The 21671-nt window shown below is 40.5% G+C and overlaps 2 protein-coding genes across 5 annotated transcripts; both read left to right on the plus strand.

Moving 5' to 3' along the window:
- Positions 1-897: 897 nt before the first annotated feature.
- Positions 898-6224, plus strand: LOC110521541. Its single transcript, XM_021599145.2, has 11 exons — positions 898-1182; positions 1312-1548; positions 1733-2077; positions 2239-2373; positions 2481-2524; positions 2688-2781; positions 2853-3067; positions 3194-3458; positions 3910-4055; positions 4783-5026; positions 5233-6224. Exons 1-10 carry the CDS (start codon positions 1084-1086, stop codon positions 5012-5014), a joined length of 1812 nt encoding a protein of 603 aa, XP_021454820.2. The 5' UTR covers positions 898-1083; the 3' UTR covers positions 5015-5026; positions 5233-6224.
- A 5451-nt stretch (positions 6225-11675) lies between these two features.
- ttc14 (tetratricopeptide repeat domain 14) lies at positions 11676-16762 on the plus strand. Of its 4 annotated transcripts, none has more exons than XM_021599146.2 (13): positions 11676-11962; positions 12168-12353; positions 12490-12614; positions 12693-12892; positions 12987-13071; positions 13187-13316; positions 13411-13566; positions 13682-13753; positions 13892-14011; positions 14201-14323; positions 14429-14546; positions 15080-15213; positions 15374-16762. In XM_021599146.2, the coding sequence occupies exons 2-13, from the start codon at positions 12220-12222 to the stop codon at positions 16257-16259; spliced, it is 2283 nt and encodes a 760-aa protein (XP_021454821.2). In that variant the 5' UTR covers positions 11676-11962; positions 12168-12219; the 3' UTR covers positions 16260-16762. The 4 variants fall into 4 exon arrangements, 3 of the variants coding, with proteins under 3 accessions (XP_021454821.2, XP_021454822.2, XP_036824701.1); XM_021599147.2 differs by having other exon boundaries at positions 15080-15186; positions 15374-16259; XM_036968806.1 differs by having other exon boundaries at positions 11854-12077.
- The last annotated feature ends 4909 nt before the right edge of the window (positions 16763-21671 follow it).

Raw genomic sequence — 21671 nt, forward strand, 5'->3', positions numbered from 1 at the left:
GCCTGCCATGAAATTAGACCAGTTATGAATTTATTGTATGTAAACTGATTTTGATTTCAACGCAATAGTAGGCCTAAGTGAAGTGTTTATTTTGCAGTGCGTGTTTGATTGATCTGCGCCATATTGAATGGGCACATAGCAGCCAGTTTCAGACCACAATTCATGACAACATAATTGGAAGTCAGCATGGTCCGGTAACCGCACCGGTGTGCCAGAAGTGCGTGGAACAAAAGACGAATAGGCTACGGAGATATTTGGATTTCATGAAGGGGCATGTGTTTGATTCGGTTCTATTTATAGAGCCAACGCAAAGCGCACAAGCAGCGAGAAGAGAGGAGAAGACGTGCACTCGGATAAACTATACCTATCGACTTCTGTTGATCAGGATTTTGTCAATATTACGATATGCCTAGCGTCTTTCGCAAGGCATACACAGGAATCTATTGGAACACTAACCTTGTGGTCTCCATATTGTTGTATATCTGAATTGTGCACAATAATGGGGCCTTTTGGCTGTCTTGGGGGTGTGGACTGCCTTGAGTGATCATCATAAATCCTTACTCAATTTGAGTAATTATTGTCTGATTAATAGTCATGCTGATTATTCAGGAGAGTCCTCTCACAGAATTTAATAGAATATATACACATAATTCTAGATAGGTAGGCATTTATAGGCCTACGGGTGCTCTAAATTAGATTTTTGTAGATTGAATATTATATATATATATATATGTTAATAGATTTAGGCAAATTTTGAACTGGACATGTTGAGTCAAAATTAACCCATTTCCTTGCTTTCAGACATGTCTGAAGCTGAACAAGCTATATAATAGGATGAAATGTAAACATTGATCAATCAGGCCAGAGCACAAAGGTCATTTGAAAGGTTTAAGAAATTCCACTCACAAGATCAATGAGAATGGATTCAATTTAGAAGGTGATGGGTTGTGCAATGCTTGTCTTTTGTCACTTTTCGTGCAAACATCCACCCTTCCCAGGAACAACCACAAAGAGCTGGAGAGGCATAAAGTAGGTGAACGTTTTGGACAAGCAACTCAGAAGGAGAGAGGATCTGCTACAGTCATGATTTTGACAGAGGACATAGAGATGGACCTGTTTTCTGTTATAGGCACGTTTGCTGTGCCAATAGCAGTAATTCCGCAATACCAACAGGAGACAACGGTAGGTAGCCATTGAGGCAGTTGAACAGGTCAAATCAACCTATGATCCTCTATGATTTAGAGTCTGACCATGTTTAGGTTCAGTTACATTTCAGATTATACTTACTCTGCATCTTTCTCTCTCCTATAGAGACAACAACCTGAACACCCCCTAGTACCACTCCCGTTGGAGGAAGATGATATAGGACCACCTAAACAGCAGAGGGATACTGTTACACCTGTAAAGATTGAGAAAGAATCTATACCAAGGATTACAAATAATACCTTTGAGAGTATTGAGATCGAAATGGAGATGTTTCCGCCCTCAGGCTTGACTGAAAGTGATGTGGTGGAGATCACTCCAGATGACCCCTCTGTCATGATCAGGGTAAGGACCCCAATCATTGTTTCGTTTATGACCTTTAATTTAGATGCCTGCAAATAAATCCAAGGAATGTTAAATTTTATATACAATTATTTTCAATGTTTATATCTTGGATGATTTGTGAATAACACACTCAATTTAAAAATTATAAATCTAGAATATGATACATTTCATTCCTTTTATTCAGACACCAGAACCAGTTATCCCAGTCTCACCAGAACCAGTTGTTCCAGTCTCACCAGAACCGATCCGACCAAGCAAACTGAAATGGAGGAGAATCACACCAGGGAAGAGTTGTTTGGTGGTTAAAGATGTGATCTGCCTGCCACAAGGCCACTACCTGGCTCAGGAGGACAGGCACAGTGTCCCCAGAGGCCAGGAGAGGGACGAGCTCGCTGCCATGGGCCTCATCGCTAGGATAACCATAGACAACTCCTGGCTCCATCATGAAATGGAGAGCCGCCTTGCCTCACTGTTCAGGAGCCGCTTCTTCAGTGGACGCGAACAAAGATTCACCTTCACATACCTTCAGGTGATTACAGTGGAGGATGAAACACTTGGCATACTAACTCTGATGCATCCCACGATCAGTAGTGGTGCTGTAACTACGCAGTGGTGCATCTGTACATTAAGTACTTTTGTCTCTGTGTCCCTACCTGCATTCTGATTTAATATGTAAACCATATTTTTCAGTGTCTGCAGGGCTCTCGTGTGCTGTTTGTTCCAGACACCCCACCACAGTTCTCCTGGAGTGGGGAACAGGTGTTGCGGATAGCAGGACATGGCCCCCTTTATATTCTCAGTCACTATGATTTCATGAGCTTTGAGGTAAATGGATAATAGTTAAAATAATGAATGTGATTTATATTTTATTAAATGTATTTGCTGTGCAATCATTGAACATTTATGAAGTCTTTGTTGTTGTTATTCCATAGATAGAATGTGAGTGGCCAACAAACAACGCACCAGTAATTAACAGGTATGTAAATTACATTCGAACTAGATCTTTATCAATGTCAGTTCAATTTATTTTCATGACTCAACATGGCATTGTGTATATATGATCTCAAGCGGACTCATAACAAAACACTTTACTGTTCACTTAACCAAAGCTCTAATGCCCTCAAATGTTTTTAATTTAGTCATGATTTCTTGGTGGATGACAATGAGGATGAGGAGGAGGAGGAGGAGGAGAGAAGTGTAGAGTCTCCCCTGCCTGTCACCACTGATGAGGAGGTAAGCTTGGTATAACATTTGGTAAAACATGTAGAATTCTGTATCTTTACGAGATAGTTTTTATGTTTTAGGTCATTTCGGACCTGGTCTCCATCCTCCAAACATACAGAGAACAAAACTCAATGCCTGAAATCCAAACACACATGTATGTGAGGCGGAGAGACATCTTCAGAAGTGCACTCAAGGTGATGAGGAAGAAGTCATTCTCCATCAAGACAACTCCTCTCTTCCACTTCCTAGGAGAGGATGTTGATGACTATGACGGCCCTTTGAGAGAGTTTTTCAGGTGAGTTCTAACTGCTCTCCCTTTTCATTTACACTATACAATATATTTGCTTGCCCCCTTCAGAACAGGAAATTATTTTGTTTTTCACTTTGACATGCCCTAATGCAATCGATTCCTTTTTTCTAGACTCATCATGTTAGAGTTGCAGGAGAGCGGTATCCTGGAGGGTCGCCCGGGGCATCTGTTGTTTTCCTACGACCAGGCTGCCCTGGAGGAGAGGAGGTACTACGCTGCAGGAGTCATGGTGGCCTGGTCTCTGCTGCATGATGGTCCTGGACCATGCTGCCTACACCAGTCCCTCTACCAGCTCATGTGTGGCCAAAGCCCTCCCCTGGAAGACTTTAACTGGATGGACATCTCTGATGTGGATGTACAGATGAAACTGCAACAGGTACAACACAAGACATAATCAAATCACTACCAACCTTTTCTTTCTTTTGGTGCACTCAATCCCTGTTCCTAGCGGTACTGGAGCGCCAAGTCTAGGTCCAAGAGGCTTCTAAACATATTCTACCCCCAAGACTCCTGAACAGCTAATCAAATGGCTACCCAGACTATTTGCACTCTTCCTACATGTACATATTACCTCAATTACCTCGACACCCCACAACGACTCTGTATCGGTACCCCCTGTATTTAGTCCCGCTATTGTTATTTACTGCTGCTCTTTAATTATTTGTTATTCTTGTCTCGCACTTTTTGGGGGGTATAAAACTGCATTGTTGGTTAAGGGCTTGTAAGTAAGCATTTCACTATAAGGTCTACTACACCTGTTGTATTCGGCGCATGTGACAAATAACATTTGATTTGATTCTGGGTTTGTGATTGATTCTTTTGTATAGGTCAAGAATTGCACTAGCATCCAGAATTTGACTCCAAACCTGTGTGAATGGATTGCAGGTTGTGGAATTCCTGATATCTACAGTGCCGAAATCAAAGACATGCCCTACATCTATACCTGGGTTTTAAGGCACTGCATTTATCACAGGTAGGATATTATTTTTTATTGGTCATACAGATGAAGGATCTTAATTTGATCACTATTTTGTTGCTGAGAATTATCCTGCACTGCCCTCTCCAGGGCTTTAGGTCACCATGCTCTCGCGTCTCAGCCGGACTGACAGGTTTTCCGTGCCTCAGCAGAGGTGACCGGTCCGCTCCTGATCCCCGGGATCATCATTTTGGTCGGCGTCCTCTGGCTGGAGCCCCGCGTTGGGGAGGGGGTACAGTCACGTGTGCGGCCTCTAGGTCACCAGGCTGCTTGTTATGGCGCACACCTGTCACCATCATTACGCGTACCTGCGCGTCATCACTCACCTGGACTCCATCACTTCCCTGACTACCTTCCCTATATACTGTGTCACTCCCTTTGGTTCCTTCACCAGGTGTTATTGTTTCAGTTTCCTGTCTGCGTTTTTCGTGTTTTCTTGTTTTTTTATTAAATAATGCACTCCCTGAACTTGCTTCCCAACTCGCAGCGCACTCGTTACAGATGGCCCAACCACCCATCAAGCAACATTATGGACTAAACGTTAAAATCCTGTTGATGCAGGATCATTCTGCTGTACCAGTATAGGTCAAATTAAGATCCTACATCTGTATATTTTTTGAACACCTATTCAACATTTGGTCATCTTGCTTTTCCTCTGCTCTTACGATCATATGGAATGCAACTATACGTTTGGTTAATATCACTGTTTGCTTTTTTTTTGCAGGGTGGCAAGCATGATCTCCCAGTTCACAGAGGGTCTGAACAGCTGTGGTGGCCTGTGGGATATCATCAAGGCCCACTCTGCAGCCTTCATGCCTGTCATGACCAGGACAGAACACCCTCTCACCCTGCAACAGTTCAGAAGTCTGTTTGAGGTGTCGTGGAGTCCTCTGGAATCAACCATAGGCCTGAGACAAGCTGAGGAGACCACAGTCACTCCTGGGAGAGACTTCTGATCATGATCAACGGTAGGCTGGGTATTTTCTGTTGCTTTGTATTGAATATTTCTAGAATTAATTCATTTTCGGTCAAGGTTCATACATAGATCTAGATCACCATAAACGTTTTCCACTCATTCCTGACCATAGCAATACAAGTATGTACATTAAAGTTTAAGTTGAATATATTCTCATCTTTTCGATAAAATGTTATCTGTTCTTGCTTCGCTTCTCAGAACACCAGACTGCCTTGTCCTTTGGGAATCTACTGGCCTTCATCACAGGGGCGGATCAGATCCCTCCTTTGGGATTCCTAAGGAATCTCTGCATCAGATTCAAGACCAGGGACCAAGACCAGGGAATGTTCAGTGTCCGTTTACCACATGCCTCTACTTGTACTTTGGAGCTCTACCTTCCCCGAGGTATGGCCAGTCCTGGTGCGTTGAAGGGCATGCTGACAAGAGCACTGCAAGAATCTTTAGGATTTGGAAACATTTATGCTGACAGTTCAGCTTTGAGCCAATGATCAATCCAACAAAAAACAATGTGGGAGGAATCAAAGCTTGGTAATGTTTGATATATGAGGTAATCAATAATGCATGGTTTACCAGTCTAGGTGTTTTATTTGTTCTGCAAATTGTAATTTTCTCCATTACTAATGAGATTCTCAGCAATGGGTACAGTACGTACCGAATGAGATTGCAAGATAAGGGCGGAATATTATTTCTGATATGCAGTTAATATGAAGGACATTCAACTGAATGTGTCAATGTAAAAGGGTCTAGCACATTTCCTTTTAATCTGGAAGTTGTTTTACTTAATATTCTATATTCTATGTAGAAATATTTTGTCAAAATGAATTAAGACCAAGATAGTGCCTATTAAGTCATCAACAAACAGTATTTGGTAATCATTTGAAAATAGAATAACAATACATTGCTAATTTTGATTATGACAAAATGTAGATGTAATTATGCATTGTAGACATCATGTTAATCTACAAAATGTGACTTAATAAAATATTTTTGATAACATGAATGAAACTCAAATTAGCAATATTTAATTGATTCAAGGGCAGCTACTCACCAATTATAGGATTATCATAATTATACCTTAAATGCCATCTACACTGTTGGTAGTAAGCCTAGATATTTTACTGTCCAAAAGATATCTTCATGGTGTTACTACCTTTATGTACAGTTCCTTCAGAAAGTATTCAGACCTTGATTTTTCCCCATTTTGTTACAGCCTTATTCTAAAATTGATTAAATTGAGGAAAAAACTATCTACACACAATACCCAAAGATGACAAAGCAAAAACTGGTTAAGAAATGTTTGCTAATAAAATATTACATTTACATAGGTTTTCAGACCCTTTACTCAGTACTTTGATGAAGCACCTTTGGCAGCGAATACAGCCCTTCTTCCCCAATTGCTCAGTTTGGCCAGGTGGCCAGCTTGGTGGAGTCTTGGTGGTTCCAAACTTCTTCCATTAAACACGGTGTTCTTGGGGACCTTCAATGCTGCAGAAATGTTTTGGTACCCTTCCCAGCTGAGCTCAATTTCGTGTCTCATAACAAAGAGTCTGAATACTTATCTAAAGAAAGTATTTGTTTTTATTTTTAATACCTTTGCAAAAAATCTAAAAACCTGTTTTCACTTTGTCATTATGGGGTATCGTGTGTAGATTGCTGAGGAATTGTTTTTAGATAATCCATTTTAGAATAAGGTTGTAACGTAACAAAATGTGGAAAAAGTCAAGGCATCTGAAAACTTTCCGAAGGCACTCTATTTCACTGTGATCTGTTTTCCATTCAGTCGAACATGGAAGAACTGAAATCACAGGAAAATGACACAAACTTAAATCTATTTATCCCTGTATTTATTCATATCATTATGGACAGGAAGCAATTATTCCGATCAAAACTTACCTCTTTATTAAGTTGGATGACTGTTTCATTGTCTAGTTTAACAGTGGAGGACATATTGAATGTTGCATATGCAACATTTGTGAAGCCTGTGGAAGAGAGTAAGACCATGAGGAACAAAATCCTAACATTTACACAAGTTTTGATACAAGTAGGGGGTATTTGGAAGCCTGTTACCAGTCTGTTGGTGCCATCATGCCACTTCTTGTCATGTTTGGCTTGTAAGGAGTGGTATGATGGCACAAACAGATCAGGGAAAATGCTAGGTATTTGAGGGCTTGATTCCCAAAGCATCCAAGTATGTTATTCACTGACCAAAAATATTAACTCAACATGTAAAGTTTTGGCCCCATGTGTCATGAGCTGAAGTAAAAGGTTCCAGAAATTTTCCATACACACAAAAAGCTTATTTCTCTCAAATTCTGTGCACAAACGTGTTTACATCCCTGTTAGTGAGCATTTCTCCTTTGCCAAGATAACCCATCCTTCTGACACATTTGGCATATCAAGAAGCTGATTAAACAGCATGATGATTTCTATTTGTATTTATTAGGGATCCCCATTAGCTGCTGCATGCTCTTCCTGGGATCCAAACACATTAAGGCACTTACATCACACATAAAACAAAAGATAAAACAGTACATCATATAATATTTTTACATCACTACATATCTACAATACAAAATGTTTAATAATTGACATGCATATCATTAATGTTAGCTCCCCATGTACATTGGGCAGCTCGCGTCTGGGTTTCCCTTTGTAGTCTGTAATAGTTTTCAAGCCCTGCCACATCCGACGAGCGTCAGAGCCAGTGTAGTAGGATTCAATCTTAATCCTGTACTGACGCTTTGCTTGTTTGATGGTTTGTCTGAGGGCATAGCTGGATTTCTTATAAGCGTCCAGATTAGTCTCCCACTCCTTGAAAGCGGCAGCTCTAGCCCGATGCGGATGTTGCCTGTAATCCATGGCTTCTGGTTGGGATATGTACGTACAGTCACTATAGGGACAACGTTATCGATGCACTTATTGATGAAGCCGATGACTGAGGTAGTGTATTCCTTTATGCCATTGGATGAATCCCGGAACATATTCCAGTCTGTGCTAGCAAAACAGTCTTGTAGTGTAGCATCTGCATCATCTGACCACTTCCGTATTGAGCGAGTCACGGATACTTCCTGCTTTAGTTTTTGCTTGTAAGCAGGAATCAGAAGGAAATAATTATGGTCAGATTTGCCAAATGGAGGGCAGGGGAGAGCTTTGTATTCATCTCTGTGTGTGGAGTAAGGGTGATCTAGGATCCCCTTGGCTGCACATGTGACATGCTGGTAAGAATTTGGTAAAATTTAAGTTTGCCTGCATTAATGTCCCCGGGCCACTAGGAGCGCTGCTTCTGGGTGAGCATTTTCTTCTTTGCTCATGGCCTTATAGTGTTGGTTGAGAGCAGTCTTAGTGCCAGCTTTGTTTTGTGGTGGTAAATAGACGGATACGAATAATACAGATGAGAACTCTCTTGGTAGATAATGTGGTCTACAGCTTATCATAAGGTACTCTACCTCAGGCAAGCAATACCTCGAGACTTGTTTAATATTAGACATCGCGCACCAGCTGTTATTGACAAAAAGACACACACCCCCACCCCTCGTCTTACCAGAGGTAGCGTCTCTGTTCTGCCGGTGCATGGAAAATCCCACTAGCTCTATATTGTCCGTATCTTCGTTCAGTCACGCCTCGGTGAAACATAAGATGTTACAGTTTTTAATGTCCCGTTGTTAGGATAATCTTAATTGTAGGTCATCAATTTTATTTTCCAATGATTGCACATTAGCGAGAAGAATGGAAAGCAGTGGGAGTTTACTCGTTCGCCTCTGGATTCTCACAAGGATGTCCGATCTGAGTCCTCTTTTCCTGCGTCTTTTCTTGACGCAAAAGGCGTGGATCTGGGCCTGTTCCAGTGAAAGCAGGATATCCTTCTCGTTGGACTCGTTAAAGGAAAAAGTTTCTTCCAGTCCGCGGTGAGAAAATCGCTTTTCTGATGTCCAGAAGTTATTTTTGGTCATAAGAGATGGCAACATTATGTACACACAACCCCAGACCACGTGTAACCACGCCAGTACATGACCTCCACATCTGACTTCTCACCTGCAGGATCGTCTGAGACCAGCCACTCAGACAGCTGATGAAACTGTGGGTTTGCATAACCAAAGACTTTCTGCAAAAACTGTCAGAAACAGCCCCAGGGAAGCTCATCTGCGTGCTCGTCGTCCTCACCAGTGTCTTGACTCGACTGCAGTTTGGCATAGCTAGCAACTTCTTTGGGCAAATGGTCACCTTTGATGGCCACTGGCACATTGGAGAAGTGTGCTCTTCACAGATTCAGTTTCAACTGTACCAGGCCGATGGCAGGCAACGTGTATGGCGTTGTGTTTGCGAGCGATTTGCTGATGTCAACATTGTGAACAGAGTGCCCCATGGTGGAGGTGGAGTTATTATATGGGCAGGCATAAGCTACAGACAACAAACACAATTGCATTTTATTGATGGCAATTTCAATGCAGAGAGATATCGTGATGTGATCCTGAGGCCCATTGTCGTGCCATTCATCGGCTGCCATCACCTCATGTTTCAGCCCGATAATGCACAGCCCCATGTCGCAAGGATCTGATCCACGCCCCTACCCTTTTTTAAAGGTATCTGTGACCAACATATGCATATTTGTATTGCCAGTCGTGAAATCCATAGATAAAGGCTTTATAATGAATTTACTTCAATCGACTGATTTCCTTAAATGAACTGTAGTTCAGTAAAATCTTTTAAATTGTTGCATGTTCAGTTTATATAATATGATTACCTACCTTGATACGGAGCAGTGTGTATTAGAACTGGATATGTTGGAGCAGTGGTTGTTGAGGCTGGAGTTTTTTTGTTGTTGGGGATTTGGGTTGGCGATGATGATGCTATGGTTTGGATTAATGTTGCTGTGGTTGATGATGACAAGTGATTTGGAGATGGTGTTTCCATTGTTACCGATGATGTTTCCGTGGTTGCTGATGATGTTGCCATAAATAATGATGACTTTGCCATTGTTACTGATGTTGTTAGCATAGTTGGTGATGATGATAACGTGGTGGAGTGTTGCTGCGGTAGTTGACAATGTTACCATAGTTACCGATGATGTTTCCGTAGTTGGTGAGGATGTTGCCGTGATGGGCAATGACGTTTCTGTGGTTGTTGATGTTGGCATGGTTACCGATGATGTTGCCATGGTTACGATGGTGTTTCCATAGTTGGTGATGATGTTGCCATGGTGGGTGATGATATTGCTGTGGTTGGTGATGCTGTTGCCACGGTTGCATATGATGTAGCCATGGTTGCCGATTAAGTTGCAATGATTACTGATGATGTTTCAGTAGTTGGTAAAGATGTTTCTGTGGTTGGTGATCTTGTTACCACGATTGGAGACAATGTCGCCATAGTTACTAATGGGATTTCTGTAGCTGGTGATGATGTTTCCGTGATGGCAATTGATGTTTCTGTGGTTGCAGATGATGTTGCCATGGTTACCAATGACTTTGCAATGGTTCCGAAATATGTTGTTGTAGTTGGTGAAGGGTCTGAATACTTATGTAAATGTAATATCAGTTTATTTTTATTTTATAAATTAGCAAAAAAAATTAAAACCTGTTTTTGCTTTGTCATTATGGAGTATTGTGTGTAGATTGATGAGGAAAAAGTACATGTAATACATTTTATAATAAGGCAAAATGTGCAAAAAGTCAAGGGGTCTGAATAGTTTCCGAAGGCACAGTATAATGTAGGCCTAATTATGGCCATCAATAATAAACTCCATTAAACAAACATTCATAGCATACAGTACAGAGTACCACAGTATGAGTCATAATACCCTTAAAACCTATCGGTCAAACAGGGAAATGGTTCCAATCATTTTTCTACCATTCATTTTTCCCTATTTCCCTATTTTAGAAACACTTAAAATAAGGTCTGTGTTTCGTGTAGGCTTACCCTGGCGTGACATTTTATTAACTCTGTAAATTTCTCTAGGACAAGTTTACTTTTATCAATATATTCGCCTGTATTTACCCCCCCCCCCCCCCCCCCAAAAAAAAAAATATAATAATAATAATAATAATGAAAAGCTAATTAGCTGCTAATGTGGCTATCATAAAGAACAACAAATGTCACGATGATCTGGACGAGACTGCCGAATCGAGGCAAAGGTAAGAATCTCTGGATTAACTATCTAATGTTAGCTAAATATAGTAATTTATAAATTGGCTAAATTTCTTTACATTGAAAATTCTGTGAACTGTCTTGTGCAAGTTTTAAATTGACACAATAACTGTTAGCAAAGGTGTCAGCTAGAGATGGCGTGCAGGGATGTGTAATTTTCCATGATGTCAATTTTGGTGCTGATTAGTATTTTCGAATAGAGCCCAATATATTGATGAGTCACCTTGTCCGAGGGAGATTTACATGGTTAATAAAATGTCACGCCAGGGTAAGCCCTTTTTTCTAAGCATTTCTAAATTCTAAAAAACGATTGGAACCATTTCCCTGATTTTACAAGTGGGTTTTATGGGTATTCTGACACTTCCACTGTGGGGCTCTATACCCTCAGTTTAGGCTAACCACTGTAGAAATTATTCGATACCTGTTGTGTTACATACAGGAAAACCCAACCAAAACTATTTATAGAACATTTTGCTATGTATTAAAGAGGCTCTCAGCAAGACGATGCAATTGTCTCCTGAATGTTTTGTTTGACTGGAAGGACAGGAGAAATCCAGAACTATCAACAACATTGTGTTTACAAAATATGTCTATGGCAACTCTATTAACTCAAAAAGGTTCCTAGTAGGGTTTTGTTCCTCTTGGGACCAAATAAGTGTAACACATAAGATTGAAGTTCCGGACGCTCGAGAGTTAGAACGCTCCCACAGATTCTTCTGTCAGATAGCTAGCTGCTAGCTATGTCAATAATTCGCGTAAATGTTTTGTACACATCTGCAACTGCTCGGTAAGTTGCTTTTTGTCCGCAGTACAGGGCAGCAGCAACAACTAACGTTAGCTAGCTAGCGCCAGAGCCATATATTTACAGCTGGCTAGCCAGCTAGCTATGTTGCTCTCGTGACGTGAGTTGGGCTGGTTGGCCGCGCTGCATTAAAATATATTTGTTAGCTACTAGTTAGCTATTATGCTAACATATTATTCTTCTGTTACAGGATGATGTGCATACTAGCTAACCAGGCTGAATTCTGATGCCAATAACTGAAAATGGATAGAGATTTACTGAGGCAGACTTTGTCTCACCATGGACAAAGCCTGTTTACCCATCTCAAATGTGAACAAAGTGAAAATCCAGATTTCAAGGCTATTGAACCTGACTTGTCCAAAGCCAGCTATCAAAGGTAATTTAAATGGACAACACAGACAATATTGAATGCACATTTATTTGAATCCAAATGTAGGCTAATTGAGCTCCAACACTGTCAACTGCAAATTTCCAGACAGGTGTACTGATAATGTTAATACTATCATCTACAGGAAATATGGAGGGGAGGACAATGCCTTAGTGGAGCAGTTCATTGCTAGAAAAGCTGACATCCTGTTTGCGCCATCATGGAAGTCTAGTGCACTTCTGGAGGATGTGTTAGAGGAGGAAGGAGAAGGTAACGGTTACTGTGAAATTTAGAGGTAAACCAACATGTTGTCTTGAGTGTGGACTAACGACTGTATCCTTTTCCTAGAGCCCTACGCCATCATGCCCCCTCTGGAGCAGTTCATGGAGGTGTCGTTTGAGGAACGGAGAAATCTCTTGTACAGGGACATTGAGCGAGGGGACATTGTGATAGGCAGGATCAACTCCATCAGGGACTTTGGCTTCTTTGTAACTTTGATCTGCATGGGAGGTGGACTAGAGCGAGACATAGAGGATCTGGAGCTCACGGTAGGGTTTGTGGCTTCGGCCTGGTGTCGGTGTGCCCTGTTGAAGAAATAAGAGTAAGTGGTAGCCTCTTTCTCTGCTTTATTTCTCTCCTCAGGCCCTGTGTCCCCTTAGAGATGTACCTTCCAATGGCAATCATGATGATCCGCTATCATACTATCAGCTTAATGATTTGATAAGAGGTGAATGCACAGTGCACACTAGCTAACTTTGTGTTGTACATGTAAACAACTTATCACAACTGCATTGTGAACATAAGTCAACAAACTGAACTATGTACCATGTGCTGTTCTCTAGCTGGAGTGAAGGACATTGACCGATACCATGAGAAGATAACCATTTCACTTCAGCCCTCCTCCCTCGGCCCAAATCTGATGAACCTAAAGCTTGGAGTTTTTAGTAGAGATGATATGCCACTTCAATACAGGTAAGACAGATGTATTCTAATTGGCAGAAAAATAGTTATGCTAGAACTTAGGCTACATCTTTGCTCATTGTATTCTTTTCATTGTTTTACAAAGTCGCAGTGTGAGGGTTGCAAACGACAACACTGAAACCTATGAGAGGGTTTTAGAGGGTTCTCTTGGGTACTCCAATCCATCTAATGTGGAATATCTCCTGGGGAAGATTGGGGTCAGTGACACACAGCCTCCCTCACTCATGAGAGGGCTACAGAGGTGAGAAGACAAACTTGTTGTTTTGCTATTCTTCAGAAGACACGCTTTCCATAAATTGATATCTGTAGCTCCCTTTTATCAGCACTTGACTGTATTTTGGGACTCTCCTTTACAGCAAACATTTCCTTGAGGAGGACTTTGCCACAACTATCCGAAAGAAGCAGTCTGCATCCTGGGCTCTTAAATGGTATGCCTGACATTGACATTTTTTGGGGCATTTTGACATTTGCAGCAGCATGTCACTAAATCTCTGCTAGCCGACTGTTTACAGAATGAATGAACTGGTCCTGATCTTTCTTTCTTTGTCAATATGTCTGCGCTACAGTGTAAGGGTTGGTGTGGACCACTTCAAATCTGGCCGCCATGTCGAAGCAATGAATGAATATAACAAGGCCTTAGAGATCGACACTAACAATGTGGAAGCCCTTGTGGCACGTGGTGCACTGTGAGTAGCCATCTTATTTTATTGATAATGTGGTCGATCATTAACAATCTAATAGTCAGCACTCCTAGCCTACACTCTGATAGTTATTTCTGTTGACCACAGGTTTTTGAAACGTGATGTTGTTTAATTGTCGTATAAAATGTAGTTGTGGTCCTACAGCTAATATAAACTTGCCATTTGATTTCCCAGGTATGCTAACAAAGGGAGTTTGCTGAAGGCAATAACTGACTTTGAGCTGGCATTGGAAAGCTGCCCAACCCACAGAAATGCAAAGAAATACCTATGTCAGACCCTGGTCGAGCGAGGTGGCCAGTAAGTAGGAATGTTTATCCACTTCCTTTATTATCTTGTGTGCACTGAAGTGATTTACAAGTGACAAACCTTCCACTGAAAAAAACTGTTTTTTCATTCTGTTAGACTGGAGGAGGAAGAAAAGCTAGTCACAGCTGAAGGTCTCTATAGAAAAGCCCTGGCCTTAGACGACTCCTTCCAAGACGCCAAGGAAGCATTAAAAAAAATAGAGCTGCTTATCCAGGTGAGCTGGAACATTCCATGGCAATGCCAACTATTCCTCATATGACTGATCATTGAACATTGTGAACTATGAACATTTTGGGGGGAAAGGGCCAGTGAGAAGTTCTCTGTCGTTAGCGTGCTTGGAGTAACACACAGGGAACCTTGTAATACTGATTAAGTGTTTTGTTGTGTGCTTGTCTGATCTGGGATCCTGCCCTTTGACTCTACCCGACTGCCTTGATTGTCGCTTGTCTATTGGGGGAACAAACAACCTTACAACTGGAATGGAAATGGTTGGTACGCTGGACCTGGTCTCAATGCGGTAAATGTAAACCCTTTTTGTCCACCTGGAAAAATTAACATTTGTTCTCTGCTTGTGATTTCTGGATCATGCTATGGTAAACATGTCTGTGTATATGCCATTTTCCCCATTGTCCTTATCCATTCAAATTAATTAATGGAATGTTTTTCACATTGCTGGTTTCCTCCCTTTATAATTTTTCATCTCTTGAAAACGGGTAAAATTTTACTGTGAAAATGACTGCTTTAAAGAAATCGCTCAAACTGAGAGAAGAGGCAGCTGCAAAGGAAGCGGAAAAAGCTAAGAATGTGGAGACAAGTGCAGAAAAATTGCGTAAGATCTTAAAAGAAGAAAAAAGGTACATCCATACCAATCCGTCAGAAAGGTAACCTGGTAAACTGTCAGCTCATCGGTTGTCTTGTAAAAACCAAATACGTACACGTAATTTAATTTGGCGAAATATTATCTTTCATGATTTAAGTTCATCACAAATATAACCTATTTCATATGTAGCTACATAGTTTGTCTGCTATAACTCCCTCTAGAATGAAAAGGAAACAAAGGAGATCCTCCTCTTCATCATCGTCTTCCTCCTCTTCTTCTGACCGATCCTCCTCGGGTCGCAGGAAGTCAAAGAAAAAGAAGCGCAAACACAGACGGTCATCTCGAGGGAAGAAACACCAGCAGGTTTCATCCAGGGACAACAGGAGTGTGGCTGATGACGAGGAGGAGTGGTACCCTGCCCCGCCCAACACCTCCGCCTCCTTCCTGGATCAGAAATCTAGCGTGGTTAGGCCGTTTGAGGGGCCAGAGAGTACTGAAGAAGGCAGTCAGCCCCCCAGCAAGGGCAGGAGCCACTCGTACCGCTCTTTATCATCAGTGTCTGACGCTCCGGACAACAGCAGGTTTGAAGATGACCCTTTTGACGCCTCTCCTCAGCGAGCTGAGGGCAGCAAGGGAAAAGGTGTCCGTGGTGACAAGACCAGTGATGGAGACGTGAAGGAGAGGGAAGGCTCCAGGGGCCAGAGGAAGAGCCAGGGCCAGGAGGATCAAAGTGGCCCACAAGACGTTCCCAGCTCATTGGAGAAAGTCAAACACAGAAGAATGTCCTCCTCATCTGCCGGCTCAGAGCATTCACGCAAATCTGACCAGTACACCAACGACCTCCCATCACAGTCCCACATATCCACTTACAGGCGATCAGATAGTGGGAAGTATGGTAGCACAGAGCGAGGCGATAAGAAAGAGCAGGAGAGGGGCACTCGAAGGTCTGATGGAGGAGATTACAGGTCTTCCACTGACGCCACTCGGAATGGTAAGGGATCATCCGCAGGAGGAAGTCAGAAAAAAGAGCTGCCAACTAATCTCCTAGATCTCTTCAGCCAGATAGCCCAGTTTGAGAAGGAGAAATGTGTCAAGCCGAAAAAGTGAATTCAGCTTTTCCGAGATGCTTTTACCTTATGTCATAAAAACGATAAACTAATGCTATTCTAATGTTGGACAAAGTTGTAGTGACCAAGCTGTCATAATTTAGAATTTAGTGTTGGTGATATCAAACATTTTCCTCAAATGTTTATTGTTATTTCTGTGATCAATACACTGCCTTAATATTATGAGATTACATTTTCTGTGAAAGGATGTTTTTTTATGTGCCAGAAAGCAAATGAAAGACCAGTTAAGATGTCTTCTTTTGGCTTGCAGCTGGAAAAATGTATTTCCTTTGATTGAATAATTGTGTATTTTCCTCTTAGTACAATGAACTCTGTATTACCAAGTACCATCAGGAAACTCACAAATCAGATCTATTGAGATAGAAATGTGCCATTCTTTTCTATTTGCTGGTAGTAGATTGGAAGATGTCATTTAATGACTGATGACACATTTCCATGTGTGAATCTTTTTCAATAAATGGCCTACGAGCTTTGCCCAAAATGTCCAAGCTTGATTTGTTGTTTGGTTGAAGCATCAACGTGGTTATTTTGTTAGACCGCTGCGCCTCTCGGGAGCCCTAAGGCACTGCATCTCAGTGCAAGAGACTTCACTACAGTCCCTGGTTCAAATCCAGGCTATATCACATCCGGCGTGATTGGGAGTCCCATAGAGAGGTGCACAATTGGTCCACGTTTGGCTGGGGAAGGCAGTCATTGCAAGTAAGAATTTGTTCTTAACTGACTTGCCTAGTTTAAATAAAGGTTCAAAAATAAATTGTCCAACTTAGTATCAGAAGTTTTCCAAAATACTGTTGTGTTAGCCTTGTCTGGATCTCTTAACAATTCTGGTCTCTCACTTCAGTGTTCAGACATTTATTTTATGTCCAATGGCTGCTTGGTGAGCTATTTTATGTCAAATTGCATGATTTAATAACTAGACACAGCATACTTGCAAAGTGCACAACTTTAATGCAAACAGCCAAAGTGGCTTATTTACAGCTTTAATTTAAAAGTCTTACTCCATCATACTGCACATCAGTTAAATATGTTTTTAGTTCATCTTGTTACAAGGGATTACTCACTAATTCACAGGCACAGCTATTTAGTCTGTCAAATGTGTCACTCTTAAATGCCCTAATATGTTTTAATAAACTGGTCCCTTTAACACTAATCATGTTATCCACTGTTTACTCTGAGGTATGTGTATTTTTTTTAAATGGTTTATCTATGCTGGGTGGACTAATCTTTTATTCCAATAGAGTGCACTCCTTTGATCAGAATAACATATTACATGTATGAAGGGTCCTGCAGTTCCCCACACCTATTTTCATATTTTTACCTGATGATTGTATGAAATACAGATGTAATATATCCTGGTGCCGAGCTCAACTGAAAACATGCATTTTTGAGACTTTCCACTGGAGGGCACTACAACACTAGTTCTGCATACAGGTTTTTTTTAAGTACTGTATGGCCAATTATAATGATGGTAAATAAATATATATATATATATATATATATATATGGGCATTTTTCCTCCACAGTTAAATTACATCACGCTTAACTTCACATTCACCCTAATAGTAAATATGGATTGAAAATTATTATTTTATGAGTAGTGTCTTCTAGTTATGACAAAAATGTACATATCTCCATATCAATCAATCAGAGAATGCAATAAATGTTTTAACTTCATTAATTCACCTTTCTTTGAAAACACTGGGTTTCATGGGCTACATTTACACAGGCAGCCCAGTTCAGGTATTTTGCCCAATTAGGGGCAAAAGACCAAGAAGTGGAAAGAAAAGAAGACTGGAATTGGGTTGTCTGTGTAAACGCAGCCTTCGAGGTCTAATAAGTTATAGTCAACAATAACCTTGTATGTACACTTCAAAAGCACATCCTCCCTACCTTGTCTTATAATAATAATGTTGCCTATTTAACAAAGAGAGAGGGGGTAGAAATCATATTGTACCAATCATCGGGCTATGTTCAAATTAAAATGAAATTTCACCTAGTGCTCCAAGGCAAAAGCATGTCTCTAGGGGCACTTTAGATGCTGGAGATTTGCATGCATGGCAGGGAACTCTGCCTGGTTCATCTCCCTCAAACTCACAAAGGCCTTTTCATTGCATCACGTCAGCGTGAACACATTCACTGGCTCTCTGGTAATGTAGGGCCACAGTCCATGGTGGTAATGTATTGCCCCCACCACTCTCCAAACGTGTACTGATCTGCACAGCCGAGGAGCAACGGTCTTGCATCAACTGACAACAACTAGCAAAGGTTTTTGTTCCTTCCAGGTCATTTGATTTACTAAACATTTTTCTCTGTTTCCCTTGGGAATTAACAGGTTAAGCCCTATTGTCTGAAGGACCTTAAGGCCTTGGATGAGTCTCAGTGATGGCACTAGCCTCTGGAGGCTCTGGCGACCCTGGCTTAAGGGCAGGCCTGACTGCGTTTGATGAAACTGCAGATTTTTGCATTTGAGAATCATTCATTCCCTTTCTTTGACTCATAGATGGAAGAACCAGTGTTCCTTTTCAAAAAGGGGATGCTATTTCTATGAAGTCATTCTTTCATGGGGCAATCAGACAGTTGAGCATGCAGAGATGAGACGTTTTAAATTAGTCCAAAAAAAATGTCTTCCATTTAAGAAAAAAAGTATTACATCGAATTCTTAGAGCATGACAATATGGTGGTTTGAAAATGAAAAGTAAATGGAAGTGGTGCCCTTAAGTTCTTGGATAATTAGAAATGTAAAACTTTTTTCATCCCCAGCATATCAACCTCAGGCAGGTGTTCAATCAAACCCGCATTGCAACAGGCCTACCACTGCATAGGTCTTTAACTATGTATCCAAAGGAAATGTACTGCTTGTACCACCCAAGGCTAACTTGAGTTGATTTTTATTTCTAATAGAAAAATATTTAAATGGAATTCTTGTAAAAGCACTCTGAACCTGCCCTCATTCCAACACGTATTATTTCCCTGACAAGTTGTTTTCCTCACAGCACAGCTACAAGCATTCCAGGTTTCCTTTTAGATTGGTATCTTTCAACCATTGAGGTTTTGCTATTGTCTCCTGCAAAAGCAGGGGACAGGTTGTACAGCAAAAGGAAATATGAATCCAGCGACAAATACATTCTGATACACACATAGAAGAAGTCTGCAAATTCCTTTATGTGTGTGAACTTAAAACGATTTAGGTTAATTTAGTGAAAACAGGGTCACAGCTCCTACAACAGCATAGAAATACAGAGATGAGGGGAGCATTTTCAGGAGAGCAGAATTTCAGAGAGAAATGCTGACTGTGTTAGCTACGGCCTGGCCTTGGCTAAATCCAGTGGAGATAGGAAGACTTTCTAATTTGCTTTCCCCCTATTTTAATAATAGCTGTGTGCATAAGTAATTTATGAAAGGCCAACCAGACACTGGGCAACGGAAAATTAAACTCATTTTATCTGAAAGCAGGTGGATTTCTATTTATCATTAACATGCATAGAATTTGCACAATGTTATTTCTGCTTCTGATGGAACGTAACCAAATAATGTATGAGGGGTTTTTGCTTATGCTCGAGTGAAATTCATAGATAAAGTACTAGCCTTTTGCAATTTTCTGCAAGCGGAAACTAATTCTGGGAAGCTTCTTATTACAGCAGAGATTCATTTGGTTTGCATTAAAGGCAGACATAAGTGACATTAGGATTTCTCACAGATTTCATGAGATGCGTTGCTTTCTGTTAAATCATTAGGCCTGCCCCTTCCCCTACTTAAGAAGCCCTTTTCTCACATATACATAACACAATTAATATTCTTGTCGAATGGTATAGCTTGAATATTTCTGTTACCCTGATGTGGACCATATTAAAAGATAAAACTGAGGAAAAACCGACCCAAGTAATAAGTCATGTTACATATATTTCATTTGAACACATTTCAGTGGTTGGATAAATGATAACTGTACTAAGTTGTTTTGATTTATGTACTATAAACACAATTGATGCTTCACAATACCAGAGTAATATTACTGTTGTTCCTACTTAAACTCTTATTATGACTGCTTGCACTGAAAATGTTGCTCTATACTCATTATAAAGCAAAGTGCAACCATAACTCAGTCACTGTACCATCCAACCACTTCTGGGTTTTCGCTACACTGGTGAAGTGACAGAAGTTCATATGACGTGATCTCCTATTCACACCAGTCATTATTCTGATAGTAAACCATGATGCATACTGTACCTAACCCATAAAGATGCTCACATGCATTGTTTGGTAATGTGTTTGACAGTCTGATCCTTGATACAGTACTTAAGATACCATTGTTGTGTAAGTATGTTTTTTTCTGTCTGGGCACCTCCAGTATAGATTCTGGGGTTCAAAGAGATGTTTGTCCCAGCAAATGGAATGCTAATCCCAATATGATACTTATGTGTCAACAAAGGAATCCTAAAAAGCTGGTAACCCTTTCAAAGAATAGCTTGGTCTTTTATGATAGTATAATGTATTAATTTCCTCCTGTCCAAAGTTGCCTTGGGAGATGTACTGTAAGTTAAATATATTTCTAAACTTGAATACTTTCCCGGTATGCAGCCATACAGTAGTAGTAGTAGTTAACACTGCTCAAATGATACCTCCAATGTAAAATGCTAACATAAAGGTATAAAAGAGGAACTTGCTCAGTTGTTACAGTTGATTCATTAATTTCACCATTCACTATGTGAAGAAAATATTATTAGAACATTTATGGGGAGATTTTTGATCCAAACCATTTTGTGTCAATGTTTCACTTGTGATTGTGAAACACTTTTGTTAAATTGAAGAATAAGCATTAATATAGAATGTATTTTGAACCCCGGTCCTAAGTAGATTCTAAACATTTATTATGACATGTTATCATAATATTCTGTGCAACATATTGCAAACTTCTGGTGGCCAGTTTTAAACATGTTGTTGAAGATCATAGTTAATTCTGCTGATTTATGGTAATGCAGCAGCCATATCACCCACTGCATCAGAAATACTAACAAGCTTAGTATAAGCTTTGGCTGAAATGTTATGAGGTTTGAATTTCTGGAACGGCTACGGACTGTGTAGAAAAATCTCACTTCAGCAGAAATAGAACGATTCCTGTGCTTAAAAATTAGTGCTACTGCATATATTTTTTGCAAGGAAAGGAGGTCTGGTCTTGTGAAAACGCATTGCATGTAAAAATTTGGGAGAGCGAGCATTTTTCTGAGGAGTAATCAGTTGAGAACTTACTAAATGTGCAATATTAGGTTTATAGTATACTATAAGTAAAAGTTAAAGCTGAGATCAATATTGACTCATTTCTGATTGCAAGATATGAAACTTTACAAATGTATACATGTGAAGTTGATGTATACATTGAATTTTCAGTCTCACTACA

Source organism: Oncorhynchus mykiss, chromosome 30, assembly GCF_013265735.2.
Source record: "Oncorhynchus mykiss isolate Arlee chromosome 30, USDA_OmykA_1.1, whole genome shotgun sequence".
Classification (NCBI taxonomy): Eukaryota; Metazoa; Chordata; class Actinopteri; order Salmoniformes; family Salmonidae; genus Oncorhynchus; species Oncorhynchus mykiss.

What these genes read in the sequence shown, in the direction of transcription:
- LOC110521541 (XM_021599145.2), top strand. Translation starts at nt 1,084, where the DNA reads ATGATTTTGACAGAGGACATAGAGATGGACCTGTTTTCTGTTATAGGC. An exon ending in TACAGATGAAACTGCAACAG is followed by an intron (nt 3,459 to 3,909) that starts GTACAACACAAG and finishes TCTTTTGTATAG; the next exon opens with GTCAAGAATTGCACTAGCAT. An exon ending in AGGCACTGCATTTATCACAG is followed by an intron (nt 4,056 to 4,782) that starts GTAGGATATTAT and finishes TTTTTTTTGCAG; the next exon opens with GGTGGCAAGCATGATCTCCC.
- ttc14 (XM_021599146.2), top strand. Translation starts at nt 12,220, where the DNA reads ATGGATAGAGATTTACTGAGGCAGACTTTGTCTCACCATGGACAAAGC. An exon ending in GTTAGAGGAGGAAGGAGAAG is followed by an intron (nt 12,615 to 12,692) that starts GTAACGGTTACT and finishes TCCTTTTCCTAG; the next exon opens with AGCCCTACGCCATCATGCCC. An exon ending in CTGGTCGAGCGAGGTGGCCA is followed by an intron (nt 14,324 to 14,428) that starts GTAAGTAGGAAT and finishes TCATTCTGTTAG; the next exon opens with ACTGGAGGAGGAAGAAAAGC.